Source organism: Etheostoma cragini, chromosome 5 (assembly GCF_013103735.1).
Source record: "Etheostoma cragini isolate CJK2018 chromosome 5, CSU_Ecrag_1.0, whole genome shotgun sequence".
In the NCBI taxonomy this organism is placed as follows: Eukaryota; Metazoa; Chordata; class Actinopteri; order Perciformes; family Percidae; genus Etheostoma; species Etheostoma cragini.
This window is the reverse complement of record NC_048411.1, coordinates 14,971,827-14,994,895: the sequence shown is the minus strand read 5'-3', so window position 1 is coordinate 14,994,895 and position 23,069 is coordinate 14,971,827. Positions and strand designations below refer to the sequence as shown.

Sequence of the window (23,069 nt, the reverse complement as noted above, 5' to 3'; positions counted from 1 at the left end):
GTTCTGGACTTTTGCTCAAACAAAAGCTAAGCATCACAATATTTTTCTTTTTTAAATCACAGGAGTTGTGTACATTTTGGTGGATTGTTATATGCTGTTGACCCTCAACTATCATTGATTTACTAGTGTTATGTAAATGTAAATAGTGGCGATGTGGTGCAATAACCCCGGTGCTCTGCTTTGCTTTTACACAGCAACGTTTGCCACTCAACTAAAGAGGGTATGCGTCCTATGGAAGACAAGAGTTAGTGAATATCAGGATATGGATGCCCGAGACCGTTCAGATCAGTAGGTAGCTGTGCGGTTGCGTTTCCTCCAAGTGACCCAGCTAGTGAAGTCATTATGCTTTCCACTCTCTCAACGGGAGGTGGGGCTTTGTAGTGAAAACGTATTCTACCCCACTGCACAAAGACCAGTGTGCAGTCGCAGTCTCCTCCACGCTAAGTGCGCAGCGCCTGCACAGATCGCTCCACTTTGGAACTTAAGACCACATTGCATGAACCTGCATACCTTTACCTCTGTTTTCTCGGCCGTGAACGACCCTAAGTGTTCCGCTGTGGCTGTTTTCCAGCAGATACTCCGAACCCGAAGACTGTCGGGACCAGTGAAGAGAGAAGCTGCGGAGTGGTCTGGAAACTTTTGCCATCATGAGCTCGCAGACGGTCAACCTTGATACATACAGCCTGTCGTTGCTCACGGCCAAAGAGGACATCCTCAACCCCCGTTCGTCCACCAACTGGTAACAAATAGTGCTCTTGAACCAAAATTCGCATCAGCATTCCATACCAGAATCCTATTCTTAGGCATCTTAACATCTTAACAACGCTAATACATTTCTTTACTTTATTATACAGCGTCAATATGAGGCGAAATTACGAGTAGGCTACTAGTAGAATTAGTAACTTCAATGAAACTTTCAGGTTCTCCATCTTGTTTTACTGAGAGAGTCGTAGCCGTTTACGCACAACCAGGTTGATTGTTGCGTAAGAAGAGGCTTGATTTCAATTAATCCAATGAGGGATAAGGAGGTGGTCAGCACAGGGGCAGCACGCAACACGGACTAGTCCAGATATGGCTAATGCATGCAGGCTGGTTTAGTAGCACAGGGCTGTTATTGACTCTTCCCATCCACTCAGAGATGATGTGAGGTGTGGATTGCCGTCCATTACGCACACCAGGCTGCTGTTGTGGCTCCAAGCGCAGCACCTGGCCGGCGGGCTCGCTGACCTCACCCGGTCTTTGCGCACTGTGGCTTTGCTATTCTCCCCCAGGGAGCTGCGATGCTTCATTCTTTGTGTTGAGGATCATGTTTCTGATGATGTTCTGACCTCTGACAGGGGTTGTCTTTCAGGGAGAGGCTCTTCAATTTGACAGCATAGTATGCATGCATGAATAGGCTACCATCCACATGACTGACACATAATAATATGATTAAAATGTTGAGTAGTTACTAAGATGTGCACAATAAGCTAAAGTTATTTAAGAACACAATACTAAAGATCAACCAGTATAAGCAAACACAATGAAGTATTTTACCAGAAGAATTCCCTGTTTGAAATTTCAACGTAAATGTAGACTCTCGATGATTTTAGACACATAAAAAGTTGAAATAATTCATGCATTCTGCTCTGGCATATGGGAGACCATGTCATGCTGAAACCCAGCCACCTGACACCTGGCTAATTTCTTGTGTCACAGAGTTTGGCTGGTCTGTAACTATGGTGACCTATCCATCTTTTCCAAACAATAGTCTTTGCCTTTTTCTCTTCTCTTATGTATTGTCATCTCCAGCTACAGACATGTTGACACTGGCTGTACTCAGATTGCACAGGAAGAATTAGATATACCATGGCCCAGCTCTTTCCACGTATACCCCTTAATGAAGTTAGTTTAGAGAAGTAGGCCAAGGCTCAAGCCCACACACATGTGCTCATGTGGAAGTTAAGGACTGTTTCTGTCCATCTCTGTTTCATCTTCCTCTGCCACACATCTCTCACTGCCACAGCATTTCCCTGCCCACTTTCTTCCTATTTTCTTCCTGGCTTATCATCACGCCATGCATACTTAAGTAAATAGGATTCAGAACACCATGAGTTAACCACCGCATGCTGAAATCTGACTTCTTCATGAATGGGGTGGAAATAAGTTCCCCATCCAGGCAGAACATGCTCAGTTTCCATTCTTCCTTGTATTTGGAAAATCTCTAAAAGTTTCCATGTTTAGTATCACCATGGAGGTATGTCCCATGGCAACACCTCCACATTGATACTTTACTGATCTAGCAGTTTCTCATTGGAGAGCATTTCCCCAAAGTTCCAGTGAACAACATATCCTGATTCTATCTCTGCCAACCCACGCATGCACAAACACAAACGTACTGATGCATCTATTCACAACAAGCACGTGTTTGGTTGAGCTTACAAGAGAAAACAAAGAGAAAGAAAGAGAAAGAGAAATACCTCAGCATTCATTGAGCCCATTTTAAAGGGCTAAATAACTCTGCTGTGACTGGATAAAGAGGTAGGAAGGGGACAAGATGATGTCATTATTCCCACTGTCGACCCACAGAAACACCCACCTCGCATGTGCGTGTCTGTGTGTGTGTTGAAGGGATTTGACGTGAGTTTGCATGCGAATATATTTGTCTCTGGATGTGTATATGCATCCTGCAGAGACCATTAAAGTGTGTTGGGGGTGTCAAGAAGTTTACACAGAGAGGTGTAGGAAGCTTGTTTTGTTGAAAGATCCCGCCCCCACTGTGTGGCCTTGAGGTTCCTGTGTGTATAATCTAATGACCTTGTGTCTTGAATGGGAAACAGACCCTTTTGTGGGAGAGATTCTGAAGAAAAGACGACCAATTTCAATGCATCTGTCATTCAGACCTCTCTGTTCAACACACAGCCTTGGAGCTCTCTTCTCACTCTCCCAGACCACTGAGGACTACAAATTGTCTCTCTTGTAGGCTGGAAACCTGCAACGTCTACATATGTTTACTGTTTGTGTGAGACAGCAAGAAGGGGAAACAGTGATAAAGACTGTTCCCAAGGTTATCGTCTAATCCCCTGCATAGGAAATACTTCTAATTCTTAGCAGGAGAAATTATGATTTATGTCCAGTTCACACATAAATAAGTGACTCAAATAGACACTTTAGGTAAGGTCAATGTAGCAATGCACAAACAGAAATGTTTTTCCTGTAAGCAACTATGCTGACATCTTTCATAATATGAGCCTTTGCTTTTCATTTTGTATGACATGATGACAGGTAGTAGCACACAAGTTAAAGTTAAAGTTTTTTATTTATTTACAATTCATAGAATACCTCAGTGAGTAGTTATTTTGCACATTTTACACATTTTCAACTCAGCCAATAATATTGAGAAAAGCAGCATGCACTACCAGAGGTGTCTTCCTGCCAAGTATCAAATTGAGTGCAGCACCAGCTTAGCCAAGCATGATAAAGAAGGGGGGGTTGGGGAGAAATCAGTTTAGAAAAATGTTTACTGCATTGTTTCAACCTTGCAAAACGTATCAGATGTGAATGTAGAGCCTCTATTCATCAGACTTGGGTGTGGGCTGTATCCAGACACATGTGGCTCCCTGGTGACTTTGAACCACCTTCTTCATGGACTTTTTTTCTTGCTTTCCACACTTTGATTCTGTGTGCCGTGTTAAGTGTTTCACTATGTTCTCTTGCAGGGATTATTACAGTCCACAGGCAGTGACGCATAAAGTAAATATCTGATTCTATTGTAGTAACAGAGTGATTCAGTTTAGACAGAGTATTCAGAGACCTATCACTCTTGTCTTCATTCATTCGGGGCTGAAAGTCTGGTTCTAGAATTAGGTCAGATGTTTTATTTAATTTGTATGAATGGAATATACTGTAGCTATACTAACAGAAAGAACACTGTTTAGAATGTGACATTACCGATTATATTAAGATATTATTTAGGTGGTATACATAGTTGTTACTTGATTGCTGAAATAGACACTCAGTTTACGTTACCAGGTTCCTCATTAATTGTGTAAGAATTCCCCTAAAGGTTGAGACAAACTAACAGTTGAATCATGTAAGGCCTTCACTTGTGATTTCTTTTCCGGCATAATGGTAGCTGTATATTGATTTGTCACCACATGACAATAGTCATGGAATTCCAGGTATTAAGTTTCAGTTTTAACATTGCTTTGAAATGAAATCTAACCTCTGGCTTTTAAAAAAAAGCCTCCACTTTATTTCAGTACCACTCTATAAATGGTAATCAAATTGTTTTGTAGCTGTTAGAAAATAATCCTCCATTTGGCTGGGTTGGCTCATTAGGTAGAGCAGCAACACATACAGTATATTAAGAGGTTTATGTCTTGACGCAGAGGTCCGGGGTTTGAATCCAACCTATGATGATTTCCTTCTTCTGCCACTCTCTCACCTAACTGTCCTATCAAAATAAAGGTGGAAAAGCCCCCAAAATTATCTTTAAAAAATCTAAAATATCTGGCTACGGATCATTCTTTTTTTATTTCACCTTCATTGTTGTTTGATTTTGACAGTCTGTGGCAAACTTAATCACTCGTACCCATTTTCATTTAAGAAGCAGCATACTATTCTTTCTTCTCCAGGCCTCTGATCTCCTGTGAAGGGTCTCTCCTGTTGAGAAATTGAGGAGTTTTTATTTCAGCATTGGCTCAGGGTGTTTGCGCTGCTGCTACTTGCCAGAATTTCCACAGGCTCATGCATGATTAACCAAGACCTAAAGAGTTACTGGGTCTAAAGTTACGCACTGCATGGAATACACCTGTGGTTGTGGGGAGAAGACTGGAGGGAGGAAGGCAGGGCTGCCATTGTGTGTGGATGCAAATGCATAAGTGCTTCTGCTTGTGTACAGTATTTCCCAACTCCAGAGTGAGATTATATGTGCAGCAAGTCCGTTATCTTGTTTGTAAAGATAAACAACCATTACCATCACACTGTTCATCAAGAAGATATTCACTGCCTGAACTCCCTTGCACTTGGTTGTGCTTTTTGTTAAGTTTGTTAGTTATCCCCAAACACCCACCTGACATCTGAGCTGTTGTGTAATGCTCTTCTTTCTTGGTATATGTGTCATCGTTTTTTATGTTGAAACAAATCCTTCTGATCACCTGAGCGTGGAATCCTGCAGGCTGTTCAGAATAGGGCTTTAAAGGCCACACACCGTGTCTTTATCAGGCAGAATCATGACAGGACATGTTTGATTGATCCTCAATAAAAATAGCGGTAATCTGTAAATGGGAAGTCAAAGGGCAGTTACAATGCACCAATGCCCAGTCCACTCTCTCACTCTCTCCCTCTGTCTCTCTCTGTCTCTCTCTGTATCTCTTCTTCCTGTGTAATACTTTTCAGTAACTGGCTGTGAGACATAGATCTCTATTGGTTTCCAAAGACACATCCTACCTATACATTGCCTTACCACACTATTGTTGCTGCGATAACCTTGCAACAAAAACACCAGTGTTGGTGTATTTCAAATAATGCCTTGTTCCCAATATTGGGGTTGCCTTTCACACCACGGTGTACACAGACTCTGTGAGGGGCAGCAGTAAAAATTCAGGATAAGGAGTAATTGTACCCTAAGGTCACGTCACCACTGCAGGACCTAACAGGCCCGATGAGTGGTGCTTTAATTCTTGGCTGGACACTGGGGGACTTGAGCACTAACTTGAGCTGACCCGAGTAGTGCTTGGACAATTCAAGGACTTCTAGAGTGACATTAGGGCAGACATTAAGCACATAAGTGTCCCATTAGGCCACAGCCATATCCTGGTTAAGTAAATGTTGTTGTTTTTTAAAACTATTGCATACCACCAACAAAGTTTAAAAAAATGCAGTGTTGGCACCTAAAAAGAGCACTGTGTAGGTTATGCCTGCTGCATATGAGTACCCTCAGCTTAGCTAGCTGCTTGTGTGAGCGTGTCTGTGGGTGGCATGTTGGAAGATGATGACAATGATGGCTAAAATGGCTATTATATGTGTCTCTGTTTAGATGGACTTGATTCTTACAGTAATTACTAAACAACTGATTACTACTCCTTTAAACATTGTTTAGTTTCATATGGGGTCTAAGATGAAACTGCAGGATAATAGTAGGTCTCAGGCTTGACGAGGCTTGACTGCATAAGGTTATACTGCATGTGTGTGTGTGTGTGTGTGTGTGTGTGTGTGTGTGTGAGTGTGTGTGTTTATGTTTGGGTTTCAAAGCGTGCAAACTGTTGGGTGCCCGACCACAAATTGACACCGTGTTAAGGTGCGACTTGTAATTGCTCCATAGAAGAGTCAAAAGGTTGGTACTAAATGTTTCATTACTTGGTGGCACTGCAAGGTTATTATTCTTCTCGGTGTCAGTTTTCAATTGGTAACAAAATAACCTCAAGATAAATACCAATATTCTGCTACCTTGAAAAAGACATTGTTTCCAGCAGGCGTGGCATCTCTTTTCCTATTATGGTAAAAACGGTATATGAAGTTGAGTGGGAACAATAACCCTCAAAGTATATGTCAGTCATCCAGTGACCTCCCTATCAAATCCTCCTTTTGTTCAGTGAAGTGCCTCAGTCGGAGCAGTTGAAATTAATCCAGATGCCCTCTGCACATTGTTTCCACTGGAATTCTTTCCTTTTTTATGCCTACAGTAGTGAACACAACACATAGGTTATTGTTCTCCTTTGCGTTTCAAGATCAAGGCTGAGACGCTCTGCTAAAAAAAACTTTGGCTGTGTGTTTTTGAAATTAGATGAATTGTTCAATGCAATGCAAATGAGATAAAAATGGAAACTGGAGTGCTTGTTTAATCTACGTAACTAATTGGTCTTGAGTGTAGATAAGAGAGTGGTATTTCCAAGGGTGTGTCAGATAGCTGTCCAAAAACATCTGTATTTTAGTGTTTCTTTAAACATCAACAAAAGGGTGTGCGTCTGTTTGTTTGTGTGTGTGTGTGTGCGTGTGTGTGTGTGTGTGTTTGTGTGCTCTAACCCAGCTAGGCACTTTTAAGGGATGACAGAGCAATAAAATGATATATCAAAGATATAATCTGTCAAACCAAGCCGTTGGCGCTGAAGTACATTGTAAATTACATTTTAACATTGCAGATATGAGAGTGACCTATCTATCTTAATATTGTTGCCGCACTTAGATTACTTAGTGTTGAAGCAAGAGGTAGTGAGGCATAATGTTCTCTTGGGTTTCTCCCACTGTATCCAGAGTAGCGCCCACACAGCTGTGGGTAATTGCAAAAAATCTGAATCAGGTCAAATGAGCTTAATCTCCTTTAAGTGCCCATATTATGAGAAAAACACTTTTTCTGGGATTTCAGGTGTTATTTTGTGTCTCGGGTGCTTCCACACCCATACAAACTTTGAAAACAAACTATCCGTGCTGTTTTGAGTGAGATTCAGTTTCTGAATGTCCTCTGCCTTCAGTCTCCGGGTGAGCTGTTCAAAATCTGCACGGCTTTCTACGTAACTAGCAGAGATGAGGTGGCTAACTGTGGCACAAGCTAGCGCTAGCATGCTAGCTCATTCTCAATGGCAAAACACTGCTACAACACACTCTAGTTCACCATATTCTACAAAAGAACTACTTCCATGTCCCTATTCTGCAGGTATTCCACAAGTGCGCCCTCGTTTAGAAGAAGTCTCCCAGCTAATCCTGCCTTCCACTGACCAAAGTTGTAAAAAGGTTATCTAGCTGATCTTACCTAGGTACTACGCATGTGCAACTCCCAACAAAGATCGTGTAGTAGTGAAATGTTTCACTCTGTAGCTAAAACAAGTAAGATGTCTCACTCTGTAGCTAAAACAGAGACCTAAACACAGGATCTGCAGCAATGTGCGGTACAACAAAAACATGGTGTTTTTTGTAAATGAAAACATGTAAGTCTATTCTGGTAAACCTCAAAATACAATAATGAAACTGAAAATGAGCATAATAGGGGCACTTTAAAACCCTTGCTTTGGTTCCAAAAATAAACCAAATATGTTATATCTTGAAAATGCTCTACTTCTTAGAAAAGATAGAGTCCATCACTGAGTTCATTCTAGCATCATTCACTACTGAATAAGCCAGAGCATGAAATTTGTAAAAGGGCTAACCAAGTGCATGCTGAAATGTCTCGCCATGTTCTGTGTTGCTGAGGCTCGTCTTTTTTGTGAGCGTGCCAAGTACAACACAAGCAGTGTCTGAAAGCCACAAGTCTTTTGACAGACAATAACATGTATTGTTATTTTACGCTGAATTACATTATGAGATCATCAGACACATACGCCCTGAGACTTTCATACATAATAATTAATAAGTGTTCATTGACACAATGCAAGAACATAAACACAGACACTGGGCCACTTCACCTTCTCTCTTTCCCATAGCTGCCCTGATGCTGGGAAGTGTCATCACAGTGTTGTGAACAATTTCTCCTACTTCCCCATGGTTACAAAAAAGTAGGACCGTGGTTATAATCATGGCATTCTTAGGCCTAACTATTAGCATCTTGCAAATTCCCACTGCAGCGCCTTGACTGGTAACTCCATTTTCCTTTTTTCTGTCTTGTTTGTTCACTTGCTGGTGTGTGGAATTGGGTTGAGTTTGAGTGAGGAGAGTCGGGGGCTCTGTTGTCCTGACGACCCTGGTGGGAAGCCCGGGTTGTTTGTTAAGGGAGACTGAATGAGGCGGGGGACATGGGTGGAGAGGGACTGAGAAGGGTGGGAAAGGGTTGCAAATGAATGAGCAAGAACACTTTGTTAGAAATATAGAGGAATAAGGGAATGAGAAAGGACAACACGTCCTCATTGCAAATAATTGCAGTAAGGGAAGACAAGTTGAGCTCGGTGATCTTAACAAGAGGTTGTTGAAAAGCAGAATGATTGAAGTTGGGGGAGTGACAGAGCTAAGAGAACGGAAATATGAGAGGACAGGTGGAGGGGTTAAGAGGAATGAAAGGATGATCAAAGAATTAGGAGAGGCTGCAGAGAGGAGGGGCTAAATGAGGTCTAAGTGGGTATGAGATACTTGAGAGAGTTTACTTTGTTTAACTAAAGGAAATGGTTGCCGATAAGATGCCGTGATGTTTTTAATGATCCCATAATAATTGTGATATAGAGGAATGAGGCTATTCCTGTGTGTGTGTGTGTGTGTGTGTGTATGTAGCACTGTGGGACTGCATGCACAGGAAATGCCAGAGTGATCCCAGTGGACCACAATTTAAGAGGATTTATTGCCACCCATTCCTGTCCTCTCCTCTCCTCTCCTCTCCTCTCGGGCTCTCTGAACAAACTATATACATCCTTGTAAGAGTCATAACAATTTACCCCATAGAGACCCCTGTAATACTTCCTTCAAAACACTTGCCCCCTATAACCACATACTCTTCTGCCCCCTTGGAAACCTCCAATGCACTCTGGCTGTTTGCCATTGTGCGCCGTTGTTAAATGCGCCCCTCTTAGCCTACCCATTTACACCTGTCTACATCCCCTGGTGCTTTTCATCGTTTTCCTCTGTGTGAACCCTGTCTTTGAGAGTTTTTTCTCCAACCTGAAAATTGCCCCCCCTTTGATATACCCTCTTCGTGTGCCCCATCACTCTTAAGCACACACACACTGACACACCCATGTGTCAGTGAACTTTATGTTTCCCTTTTTTTGTTTTCCATCTTCTATTAAACCCTAAACACTGATTTCACCGCTGTTTTAGCCCCAAGCTCTGCTGTCTTTTCATACGCAAGTATGAAAATTGGGCAGAACTGAAAATGCTATATCTTACTTTAGCTGTTTGAGTAAAAAAACAAGTCCAAAAGATCCGATAAAGCACACCTAAATATGATGCTAAAAGGAGACTCTTTCAATAACAAATGCCAAAGACAATTTACCAATTGTTGCTTTTTGACACAATGGGATTGAGAATGTATTGGGTGAATACATATAGACATTAGGACATTAAGACAAGTACAGTAGAATGATTTATATTGTTTTGCAAGGTTAGTTGTGGCTACTGTTGTGATTGAATCAAAAAGATTAAACTATTATTACTCAATTGTTAGTTATTATTACTTATCATCACTTTTTATACTCCATGCCTTGTCTCTCTCCTTCTTTTCTGTCCTTTATAGCCATCCTGGTTACAAATCAACCTCATCTTACAGTATATGTCATGCCACAACACTTGCCTTTCATTCGGTGCAGATTATATTACACAGAGAGAAATGTCATAGCAAAGTAATTAGTACATGTGCAGCTCTGTTTACACAAAGACAGGCTAGTTTTATCTGTGGATTAACTCATGGCTGTAACACAAGACCAACTGTTTTCCATGCAGTCCCAACACTACACGCACAGTTCATCACAGCACAGTGTTCACTCCTGTTCAGCTGTGTCATACCCCCACTCTACGTGTAACTGAAGTGTTTTGTTAGTGTTTGTATCGGTATTATTTATAAGTTTGTTGTTTTGGGACATTTTGAACACAGCAGCATCAACTTATTATCTCTCTTTCACTCTTTGTTCTTCCCCCACATCTGCCTGAGCACAGAGAGGGCTGTTTTCTCTCTCTGGTCCTTGGCACTGATTTAATTACTTATTTGTTTAGTTTGTCATATTCTAAACTTCTCTGGCTCCTGTGTTTTGCTGAGAACAGACATTTTCCTCCCTCCCCTCCTCCTGTCAACATTCCATCCAGTCTCTCCCTCGGCCACTCACTACCTCACTCCCCACTCACTCATATTGTATGAACTCTGTTGTTTTACTTTCTTTACCTTAGTATTCTTACATTTAATTTAGACACACTTTCTGCTCTTTCTTATAATTTTGTTCTCCATCGCCTCTGTCATTTCTGCCACTATTTAGCCTACCATTCCCTCCAGGCCAAATACCTTCAGTGGTCTGTAATAGTCTCCAGAGTCTGCTGTGTCCTCCACCCAGTCAAATACTATACAGATCAGTCAGTGTTGCACAGTGGGTGGATCTGAGCAAGTACTGTTATAGGTCAAATAGGCAGCCAACTGATACTTTACAAATTCACTTGCAAAGCTCTCTTTAAAAGGGGAGTTAAACATGATTTATCTTCAGTATGAGCAGCACTCAATCAATGCAAAATAAAAAAGCAAATACATATTTTCATTGAGACAAAGTACATGTTACTTGAAGTTGTCCTGCTCAATACATGCATGTAGAAACAGATAATTTTAGTTTTCTTTTTATTAATGTTTGCATGAATAGCCAAAACAACATGAGAAATTATATAATACGTAAGAATACAAAACACAGTTGAGGCTTTGGACTAACAGGTCACATTTCTAACCCAGCATGTTTAAACATCCTGTTTTCCAACTGTCTCAGTTTTCAAAAGTATTTGAAAAATGCAAAGCAAGCAGTGGTTTTTGCATTACATTGTTTGCTATGGAGTCACTGGAGGCATCTTGATAGGTAGATTTCCATTCATACAATTGGACTTTGTAGAAAAGTAAAAGATATGAGCTTTGGCGGTTAACGGCAATACAGAATTATATGAGTAATACTGTTATGTTATAGCTTTAAGCAGTACCATGGTCCTAAAGGCTCTGACACACCAACCCGACGGCCGACCCGACGGCAGAAAAGACTTCGGATTGAAAGTCAACAAAAGTTGGTCAAAAACATGCATTGGAAAACAATGAAACAACGCAGACTAGAGCGTACGTAGTCTAGTCGTAATACGTCTCCGTAACAGCAGGAGGCGCTAATCTGTATAGTTGCTCAAAAAATGAAAACAAAAGGTTAGTTTAAAAGATTTTCATCACATTTTGAGAGGCGGTTGTCTCGCTCATCCCATGCGTCAATTCCAGGTCAGCACTCCACCAATCAGATTGGTCATTGAGTCCTACATACTGCCTTCCAATTCAACATGTCAAAAAGGCTGACGGCTCCTCCTCCTGACGACGGCACGGAACACACCAAACAGACTTGAGTCACTGACCTCACCAGACTGTCCGACGGCAGATAATCAGGTTGGTGTGTCAGCGCCCTAAATGAACCTCAATAGTACATTAGCTCACTGGCAGAGCTTCACTTGGGACTGTGTTTTTGTTTCAAGTCTATCAATTGAAGTATTAAGATGGATTCATGTTTGATCTGAATGAACAGTTTTGTGTTGATCCAAATTGTCAGAGCATGAGGTGATGCTTTTCGACAAGGTTTCTGTTTGTTGCCAATATATTATAGTAGGTGTGCAGGTGCTTGGATCATATTAAACAAAGTTGAAGATCTTTTTTTTTTTTTTGTGCAATCACTAAAGTCACTGAAGCGTTGTGGATCAAGGTTTCTGTGCTAGGCACTACCATCACATCATAACCTAAATGTAGAGCTTCTGCCAGAGGTTTACATAAAGCCTTTTCCTAAGCCAGCTTTACTTCTGACACAATAATACACATGGAGCAGCCCAGACACAGACTGGAGACTGATAGATAGTTATAGACCGATTTAACAGACAGGCGTCCACAGGCAGCTCTGTGTTGCTGGAGCTGCTGCTGTTCATGTGTAGACCATACACTGCCCTTCCACCACTATCACCATCGCAGTCTTAAATTACAAATCATGCACTTTATTTCAATGGCTACTTTTCATCAATTTTATTGTTTTTTAAAATTATTTAAATGTGTTCACGAAGGACATTTAGTGATGACCTGACTATATCTGTCTTATGTCAGCAAGCGTTGCATGATCAAGACTGTGTTGTAGATGTTGATGAAAGCCTTTTACCCTTGCACAGTTAACCATATGCAGTGCACCCACCCATATGATGCACATTACACACATAATTTGGGTGATATGAATGTAAGATAATTGCAGAAGTGACACTGATCTGTGTTTTTTGTTTATTGTTTTTAAAGAAATGGCAGAGCAGATTTAAAAAAAAAAATCCAGTGTGGCAGGGTTGACATTTTTATGATGTAAATTGAGGGAACAAAAGCAATATCGGCTCCAAATATCGCCTCAAGAAAATCGGCAGCCTGTGTTGGTCATGGGCTAAGGTCGATGGGAAAAGAAAATCGGCATCCATAAAAATCCATATTGGTCGATCCCTACTGATAGTGTATGTTTATCATCAAAATATAATTATTTCTTGCACAAATAGGGATTTTGTTGTACACTGCCCTTCTCATGGGGCATTACTTAAATCCCATCTCAGTGGGAAAGGGAGGGGCATGTTAAGTATTGTCTTCAGTTGAAAGGACAACAAAGGGCTATAACACCATCCATCAATCCATCTTCATCTGCTTATCCGGTATAGGGTTGCCTATACCGGATGCCTATCTCTAAGGGAGACGCCAGCCCCCGTCTTGAGGAAACCCATTTCTGCTATGTGTACCCTGGATCTCGTTCTTTCGGTCGTGACCCAGCCTTCATGACCATAGGTGAGGGTAGGAACAAAAACTGACCGGTAGATTGAAAGCTTAGCCTTCTGGCTCAGCTCTCTTTTCTTCACAACGGTACAATAAACTGAATGTAATACTGCACCCGCTGCGCTGATTCTCCGACCAATATCCCGCTCCATTTTCCCCTCACTCGTGAACAAAACCCCAAGTTATTTACCTCCTTCACTTGGCAAAAGGACTCATTCCCTACCTGAAGAAGGCACTCCATCGGTCTGATCCCGGCCGGGCTCCGTGGCAAACCCGGTCATCAGTCGCTTGCTGACGAGCCCTCAGTCTGGGCCTGACTCCAGACGGGCAGGGTCCCTCGATCCCTTCCTTGCTTTCTTGTAGTTTTTTTTAACCATTCTTTGTCTGGTTCCTCATCTGAGACCACTTTGCCATGGGAGATCCTACCAGAAGCACAAAGCTCCAGACAACACAGCCTCAGGTTCATAGGGACACACAAACCTCTCCACCATGAAAAGGTGGATCCCGGAGAGCATATTACACCTTACCTCGTAAATCCTACACTGCTTTAGGATGTTTGCCTTGGTCATGTGACACCCAACATCGTTGTGTGGATAAAAAAATGTCCCCTTAGCTTGTGACTTAATCAGCACAGCAACATTGTTTTCCAATGAGCAATAAAAATTTCAAATGTAAAGCTTATGTATCTGTTTAAATTAAAGCAATATGCATTTTCTCAGTGGCAAGTAGAAGAATATTACTTTACTAATATCATTTTAAGTTTTTCGGTTTCAACCCCTCCCACTCAGCAGCTGGTATTAAGAGACCCCATTGCTTGGACTGTAGGGATTACAGTGGTCGCAGCCCACTCTCTGCAGGGCACCTGACTGAACCCTCTACAGTAAACCATGAGTATGAGGGCCAAGACTATCCCTTTCTGTGTGCTTTTCTCTCAACTTTCCTCTTAATGGTCACATCTCTTCTCTCCTTTGCTCCCTCCTAACCCTGTCTCTGTTTTTCTGGCACTCTGTTCTCCGAATGGGGTATTTTATAAGCACAGAGAGGTGTTCATATAAACACCATCCCTCAGCAGCCGCCTACATTGTTTTGACATCCACGTTTCATCACTTAATGAGGGGCTAAAAAGAAAAAATACAGATTGTGTCACAGCAGTTTTAATTACTTATATTGTGGGAAACGATGATGGATGGTCTTCATGCTTTGTGTAAGGGTTTCCTAACCAGAACAATATAAAACCTTATGAAACTTTTCTTTATTTAAACTCTTTATGCTCCCTGGCAACGTCTTCCACCACATTACAATTTGTATCACCTGAGAGCACACCGTACCACTCGGTACAAGCCAGCGAGATGTAGTGGCATTCTTTCTTTTTCCTTTATCTCCAGTTTTTTGGCTTTGATGCTCTATCACTCTCTCATTCCATCACTTCTTCTCTATTACTCACATTTTTCAAACTCTACCCATAACCTCCCCATGTCTCTGCAGTACAGAGGGACGGAGGAATTTTCACACCACTCAGGTCGGTTTGTGGACACTATATGAGTAACATGCTGTATTGGGGGGGGGGGTGAATGACTTTTTCAGCAGTCGAGTCTGGCTGGACTTTTTTTGCCCATGTTTGGTGAGAGGAAATGAGAGCTGTGCGCTGTGGGGACGTCTCTGAGTTCCCCGCTCCAGCACAGACAGAGAGGTAGACGGAGGGACTAAAAATAGCACTTGGAACCCAGGTCAGCTTTGAGAAAATAGTAAGAAGTTGGGGGGCTGATGGGGGAGGGGAGAGAAAAAACATATGATGTAAAATGAACTGAACAGAAGGTAGCTTGTGGAAAAAGTAGATGAAAATCCAAATCTGAAAGAAGTAAGAGCATGAAATAAGCGTTCAAAAGACTGCATTGTTAAAATCACAGATCTTGACAAATGCCTTACATGAGAGTTGGTGGGACAGCTGGGGATGTGTGTGCAATTTGTGGAAGAGCAGAGGAAAAAGGAACGAAAGAATGATCTGATGTAGAGCATAATCTGGGCAGTGAATCCTGGCATGAGCTCCCAGCCTCTCATCCATTTTCTCATATCTTTCTCTTCACGTGCAGTTTATGATATTGCAACAGCATGCATAACCACAAATCTCTCATATTTCTCCCCCGCTGGCAAAGATGGAATAAATGACCCACGAGCTCACAAGATCTTCCTGTCAGAGACACACAGAGGGAGGGATTGTGGAGTCAGGGGAGAAAAACATGAGGATGAGATATAGCTTGGGTTTCTGAAAGAGGTATGTTGTGCTACAGGAATTAAAGTAGGAAGGAAAGAAATATGTTGTATGAGACGGGGGTCAGAAGAATGCTGAAAAATAGGAAATAGTAAAATAGGAATGATGGGGAGATATAACCAGAATATGGAGAGAGAGAGAGAGAGAGAGAGAGAGAGAAAGAGAAGAGATGATGAGGTAAATAAGGAATATGACTTGATTGTTCATCATAGATGACTGATTGTTATTGGTTCTGGGGCTCAAAATAGGTTCATTTTGCTTTGTCTTATCGTATTACAATGCAAAGTACAATGAAATGCATTACTGGAGAACATCAAAACAAAAGTGGATGATATTGCAAGGGAAGAAAGTTGCTTTAGAAATGACAATACAAGAGTAGTGTGTATTTTTGTTCATGTTACCACACTGAAACGGTTCATAGTTTAGCCTGGTGGGCTAGCGGAATGCCAGGATAAGTGAATACAAAGCCTTCTGCAGCACAGCTCACCATCCACTGCGTTTTGTTCATCTTGAAATGGGACAGCGTATAACAGGTAGGTATGACAGAGGCCCTGGTAGTCCAAAGTAAACAACCCCTATTGTTACTGGCTCGGATTTACAGTATATTTTGTGTGTGTGTGTGTGCGTGTGTGTGTGTGCGCGCACGTGTGTGTCTGTGTTTATGTACTGTATGTATGCCTGTGTACTCTGAGATGAATTGCTGTTTATGTGTTGTATAGCTGCACTGAGTGGTTGGCTGTTGTAATGATGCGCAATCATTCCTCATTGTAAATTACTTTAATGAAAAGTTTCAGATAATGCGATCATTGTATTTTTCTTTTCGTTGCCTTACCCTCTCCCCTTTTTGTGCCCTTCTCCCCTTTATGATGGCCTCTTTCCCTACATTTCTCTTCTCCTCTCTTCTCTTCTCTTCTTTTTTCTTCTCCACCATCCGTCCCTCCCTCCCTCTCTCAGAGCTGAGGTCATAGCTGGCGGAGTCTGGAGGTGGGCTGAAGTACCGACATAAGAGAGTCTGTTTTTCTCATCAGTCAGTGTAGCTCTCCAGAAATCTACATGGGTGAAGGAGTGGGGGTCTATTGGCTCTGTTAGTTAACAAATATTGCTGCTATTACATTACAGTAACAACGCTGATCAAGAAGGGAGAGAGAAAAGGACATCTGGATTTGTGACATATCATGGGTCAGCTCCAGATGAGTGTCCATAAAACTGTGTTAGCCACATCCGCATCTTGTAATGCAAAACTGAACCTTAACCATCTGCGTAGTGAGCATTGAGGGAGAACTGTCCCCCTGGAGTCACAGCAGCACGCTGTTGGCATATCCAGATTATCCATTACCACATGGTTTGACATTATCCTCTGTTAAAGTAAACGTGTAAAAACATGTAATATCTTGAACTGAATTAGAATTGCAGGCCTTCTCGTCAAAGATAATCCACCCATTTCATGTCAGCAACAAGGAGTAACTCAGCCATGTAAGCAGGTTTCGTTTCAATTTCAGCCAGGCAGATACTCTTTTAATAAAACCATTCAATGGGACGAACAGTCCTTAAACTGAGACTTGCAAAAAAATAACTTGATCCCCTCAATAAACTTTATTGTGCCAGTGAATTTTAGAGATATGTGTTCTTCCTCAAGGCATAATAATGTTTATTACAGTAGAGGAATCACCCTGTTTTAACAGATTTCAGAGATTTTGATCATTTCTTACTTTGGTTGCTTGTAAATCCCTTGACCTTGTTAGTATCATAGACAGAGATTAAGTACAATCTTAAAGAGAAAAATGGCTGGAAATAGGATTTTGCCAACTCTCATCTAAGTGAAAGCTCTGGCGGAACAAAGAGTCTTCCACAGCCCACAGTGTATCCTCATGTGCAAGCCTTCTCCCTGTGGGCAGAGAATCTGCCTATGCAATTAAGACTCCTTCAGAGGCACAGTGACCTGTTAACTTGACTGCTTGTGAATGGTGACCTTTAGGAATGTGTTGAGGACCAGGCATCGGTAAATGTGGTTTGGTGTCTCAGCTCTGAATGTTGCTGTTAATGAGGGAGTGGAGTGTGTAGTTTGTATAGTCATCGTTGCTAGACCATCCCTAAAGATATGTATTTGAATTATCCGGGTGACACATATAATGCTCTCGTAATGCTGGAGAGCTCTGGAGAACGTTTCCATGAATTTCTTTATATTCTGACAAAATGTTATTGAAAAATACTTTGTTTGGCTTGATGCCATGATATATACAGTACAGTAAACACCTTTACTGTCAGCATTATCAGCAAATCAACACAATGAGAGAACGGTTACAGCCTGCCTTCTTATGAATGCAGGGCCAGCATGCAGCTTGCTCAATAAAGGGTTCACACTATGGGAATTGTGTCCTCAGCACACTCACACACATACCGATTGACTTTTGTCACTCTTTGTTCTTTGGAAAGACAGAGACTTGTTGTATCAGCAGGAAAAAAATAGCAGAGTGACAGAGATGCTAACTGAGTTAGTTGGCCTGTTGTTAGTCTTCATGCCAAACTGCTGCGGTTTTTACAATGGACTTTGAATAGTATGCCAAAACGTTACGCTGAACTAATACTGTCTTTTTCTCTCTCTGTCTCTGTGTCTCATTCTCACTGTCTCTAACTCACTCCCTCCTCCCGACACACATCTGCAAACACAGACCATTCACCTTTGGCCCATTGTAATAGCTCCTCATGGCCTTACACTCTTCCAACTCAGCTCCAGATGTTATTGACACATCCCCAGGAGTCCTACAGAGAGAAATGTACACAGTCAGAGGCGCACACACACATACATACAATAAAGCTTTGACAATTCATCTCTCTGCAGGCCACCTCCTAAAGTCCCTTACACTCACACACATTAACCCCCGGTTGTGCTTCAAATACACATGAATCAGGATTATGTTAGAAGCATGCCATGTCAATAGCACATGGGTATCATTTTGGACTCTGAACTACTGGGATAGATAACAGCCGGGGAGGATGCGTAGCAATACTCTAAATACTCTAAAGTACTAAAGTAAGAATCCAGTTTCTCTCTCTGTTTTTTTTTTTTTTGTTGTTGACTAGGAAGTTACACATTTCTATTTTGGAGATTCTGCAACAAAGCTAACATTTCAAAAACAATCACGCTGCACTTAGTTTGTTCAGCTGTGGATTTGTATCTTGCTGGTCTCATGAGAACACACCATGAGTTGTTGAGTTGCCACAGTGACCTGCAGTATAAACTGACTGAAGGGTGCGGTAGGACAGGTTTTCACCTGCAAAATGTCAAAAGCCCCGTAGCTGTGAACAGCACTGACTATTTATTTCACATAACGCTTTGCTGAGTGCCTTCCTGTTTTACGCATGTACTGTAAAGGCCTCTGGGAGTAAAGGCTGTGACACAAGTGCATGTATAACAGCTGAAGATCATTTTTCTTGGTGCATTGTAGAGAAGCTTTGCACTGCAGGAAAGCTTGTTATGGTTTAGACAAGTTTTGGCAGTAAAACATCTGGCTTTGCATGTGTGCGTGCCTCTTTGTGTCCCCAGTGCCCAATGAGAAACTGAACCCAGCTGTCCACACGCTCATGCTTGAATAGGAAAGTTTTGGATGAACCTTTACTCTTGGGCATGCAGAAATCAAACAAGTGTTCGTTTAGTTCAGAAAATGTAACTTGTGTTTCGTTTACACTCATCATTACAATTGCAACTGTCATGTTTATGTCACCCACATTTCTCAGAAGCTGACCTTTGTGTTTGTCTGTATGTCCACAGGGCAATATTTGCATACGATGGAGTCACCAACAAGCTCAAACTGGCTGACTCAGGAGGTAAGAAGGACTGTCAAATGTGGTATGTTTGCTAGAAATGCAACAATTGAATGTTTGAGCCCTACAAACAAGGCAACTTGTCAGCTTTTTTCACTTTTGCCTGAAAAGAAGTCACATGTCCTCTGGTGTTTAGAGAATATTCTAACATTCTTACAATTTGCTAGTGAGAGAAAATGTAGCATTTCTGTTGTTGATCTTTACATCAGTCCCCTTTTCCTTTGTTGCCCCAAAATCTCCTTATCTCTCACTCCTTTCTAACAGCGGGTGGTGTGGCAGAGCTGGCAGGAAAGTTTCACATCTCCAAGCCTCAATATGGACTGTGCAAAGTGGGAAGTGTGGAAACAGGAGGCCCTCAGATTGCAATGATCAGCTGGGTGAGTGGCAGACAGGCTCATAGGGCTAAGCTCATATAAACACAATCTTATCATTCTAGAGAAACAAACCTACCAGCAAAAATTATAGAAAAACACCTAAGCTTTGCACATACATATGAAAATAGCAGTTACACACGCAGACTTACATTCATTTAGATACAGCAGTCATTTGGCAGGACCAAGATACTGGATTTAACATCTTAATGGCATTTGACCTGTTAGAAAATGCTTTGAGCATGTAGCAAATACATCATTCTAATAGAAAACCTGATGAATCACAGGGCATATATGAAATTTGTCAGACATTTGTGGACCACTGTTATAAACAGGCAGGTTGCCCCTGCCTCTGATTGGTTAAAAACTGGCCATGGATCAGTCCAAGAAACATATGCTAGGAGAATGTTTACAATGTTGCCATTCTGCAGTCATGGTGGTGTGGTGTTACATCTGCAGCCAGTCAAACATTTTAATATAACAACACACATTTTTTTACATTAGCTTTATGAATATGCAAAAATAATGCTGCATAGTTATATAATGATACGCTGTAAATTGTAGTTCATAATTCTTATTTGAGCTTTTATGTTTTCACTGAGTCAACTATCCAAATGGTGAAACACATATTGTACTACACCAATGTGAATCCTATTGTTCTTCAGCCTCTCTTCCACCTTTTTTTAAGTTCCCTCCGAGAGGCATGATATGAATGTAAGGGTCTACATCCTGTGTTTGTCCACAGGTCGGCCAAAATGTGGATGACTTCCGAAGGACAGAATGTGCCAGCCACATTCCAGCCATTAAAAGCTTTTTCAAGGTGCGTTGCAACATTGATCACAATGTTTTTAATCACAAATCACTAACCTTTGTGCAATTCATTAAGTAGTTTGTCTATTTTATTTGTTCCCCATTAAACTTAAAGATGATATAGTTCAGGTGACATCTTTAGCATTGAGGAGGGGCAGTACAGTCCAGTACATGAAAATTACCTGGCACTTTGTTTTCGTAAAAAAAACCTGCAACAGTTCTTCCTCTTCAGTTTTTTATCTCTGGTCTCTAGACTTTGTGTTCACAAACTCTATATTTACTCGGAGCAGTTTACTTTGTATTGTTTTGAGTTTCCTGTCCTCAGTCCACTTCCTGTTCTATTGCGTTTGGTTATGCGATTGGTCTTTGTGCCATGTCGCTACCAGGGAGAGACAGCTAAGTTTGGGCTTGAAAGCTCTATTGTTTATGGAGCAACCTGTAGTCACATCACATTCTGTAGTAGTAATTGGAGAGAACGGACGTAGAGGGAAAACAGAAATGAGAGCCTTTGTTTTTATTATTCAGATCTGTATACGGTATAACAGCAACTTCCACCGTCACCATGTTAGCTGCAAATTCTCACCATCTGTGCCTCTCAACCTGTGTTTATTTAGCATTTCAATCTTACTAGGAGAGGGTCAATTGACCCAATATAGGTTTCTTAGTTTCCATATAAAGGCATCACCCAGTCAACTGCAGAAACATCTGTGGAATGTTTGTTGTTTTTTGTCTCTTTTTTCTTTTTTTAAACAGTAAATATCGAGTCTGGGATTTTGTGAGCCACTGTTTGAAAGGACCTAACCCCTCTTTGAGACTGTGTCTGAGATTGTGTGTGTGAAAGAGCACCATTGGGGCTGTGTGCATATTCATGGGGGATTTCAAAATTGTAGAGAAATGATTACATTGTCAATATGGCGTAGAGTGAAGCAAATTGTCTCTCCTTTTGTTGATTGTGGGAAAATTGGGAACCCTAACCTTAGCAAACACACACACACACACACCCACACACACACACACACTGTCACACACACACACACACACACACACACACACACACACACACACACATACGCACACACACTGTCACACACACACACACACACACACACAAACACACATATATTAAAGGCCTGTGTCACAACAATGCAATCAACTTCTGGTGACTACTGTCAGTACTAACTCACTTCTCTGTTAATAATTGAAAAAAAAGGGAACAGAAATTATTTATTTTAGATCAAGACAAAACTGTTAAGTTAGTAAATAAGTTTATGTTTCCTTTACACAGCAGTTCAGACTTAGATTTATTAGTTATAGCTGGTTCAGACTAAAAGAGAACATACTGTATCTGCAACATGGACATTATAGCCAAGCATATGGATTTCATTTGCAAAGACTGTAGTGATGATACGTAACTGTGCTATCCTGTCCTCTATTCATTTTAACTGCCAGCAGACGTGATGTTTTTCACACTATGATGGCCATGTGATCGACTTTATTCATCTTTCCTATCCCATGCATTATTCAAGAACAAAGTTTTTTTTTCTTCTTCAAAACTGGCTTCATATGCTGGCAAAGAATAACCTAAACATCGTGGAAAGCTTGTAAAACAGAACAGCAGTCGGCATCATGCCTCTGTCTGGGAAATCATCTGGGCTTGTTTTGTGATAAAGTCCTGAAAAATTATTACTCAAACCATTTGGTTTTATAGTTTATATTGATCTTCACAAATATTTCACCCTGCCTGACAAAAAACAGCAGTCGAAGTAGTCAGACTGTATACAAAAAAATCATATTTATACCAACTGATAACATAGTTTGTATCCGTGGAGACCTCACAAATGTCTTATGTTTCAAGGATAAAAAGCACCAAACTACTTTTATCACAGGCTCCATACATTGATTCTGTGTCAAAATTAAATTAAATTTGAGTGGCAATTAATTGTTGATTATTCTATTAAGAGTCGATGAATCATGTTGTCAGTGCTCATTCGGAATTCAAAGTCTCTTTTTTACTGAGGAAACGTTGTGAGCGTATGGCTTGTAATTTTAATGGATCTTTCATTAATTTAATTGAGTTTAGCATATGAAAACTTCTCCCATCAATGCTAATGCACAGTCAAAAATATGGCATTACATAATGCATTCATGAAAACTCATAGGCTACCTGTTTTGACATTATATCAGGGGACCTAGAGGGCTAGTTGTTTTATAGGAGAAATTGAATGTAAATAGTAGGAGGTCATAGGATAGTTGCTGATGTTACCTATGCCACCAAGGCAAGGCAAGGTTGAAATCTGTCCATGTTAATCTGAAAATTAGCCAATGCCGCTGCCTTAAATAATCCTGACTCTCGGCTAAATTCCTACATGACCTTGTAATGACTGGGAAAAAAAACTCA

General features: G+C 41.2%; 1 protein-coding gene across 2 annotated transcripts in view; it reads left to right on the top strand.

Annotated features, from left to right (window-relative positions):
- Nucleotides 1-337: 337 nt before the first annotated feature.
- The window catches only part of si:dkey-40c11.2 (drebrin-like protein), a 41,965-nt gene continuing 19,233 nt past the window's right edge, over nt 338-23,069 (top strand). Inside the window, exons 1-4 of one of the 2 annotated variants that reach the window (XM_034872513.1) lie at nt 338-739; nt 19,438-19,493; nt 19,755-19,867; nt 20,607-20,681. In XM_034872513.1, the coding sequence (XP_034728404.1) occupies nt 648-739; nt 19,438-19,493; nt 19,755-19,867; nt 20,607-20,681 (336 nt within the window). In that variant the 5' untranslated portion in view covers nt 338-647. The remainder of the gene's footprint in view (nt 740-19,437; nt 19,494-19,754; nt 19,868-20,606; nt 20,682-23,069) is intronic. The other variant, XM_034872510.1, reaches the window with a different exon arrangement.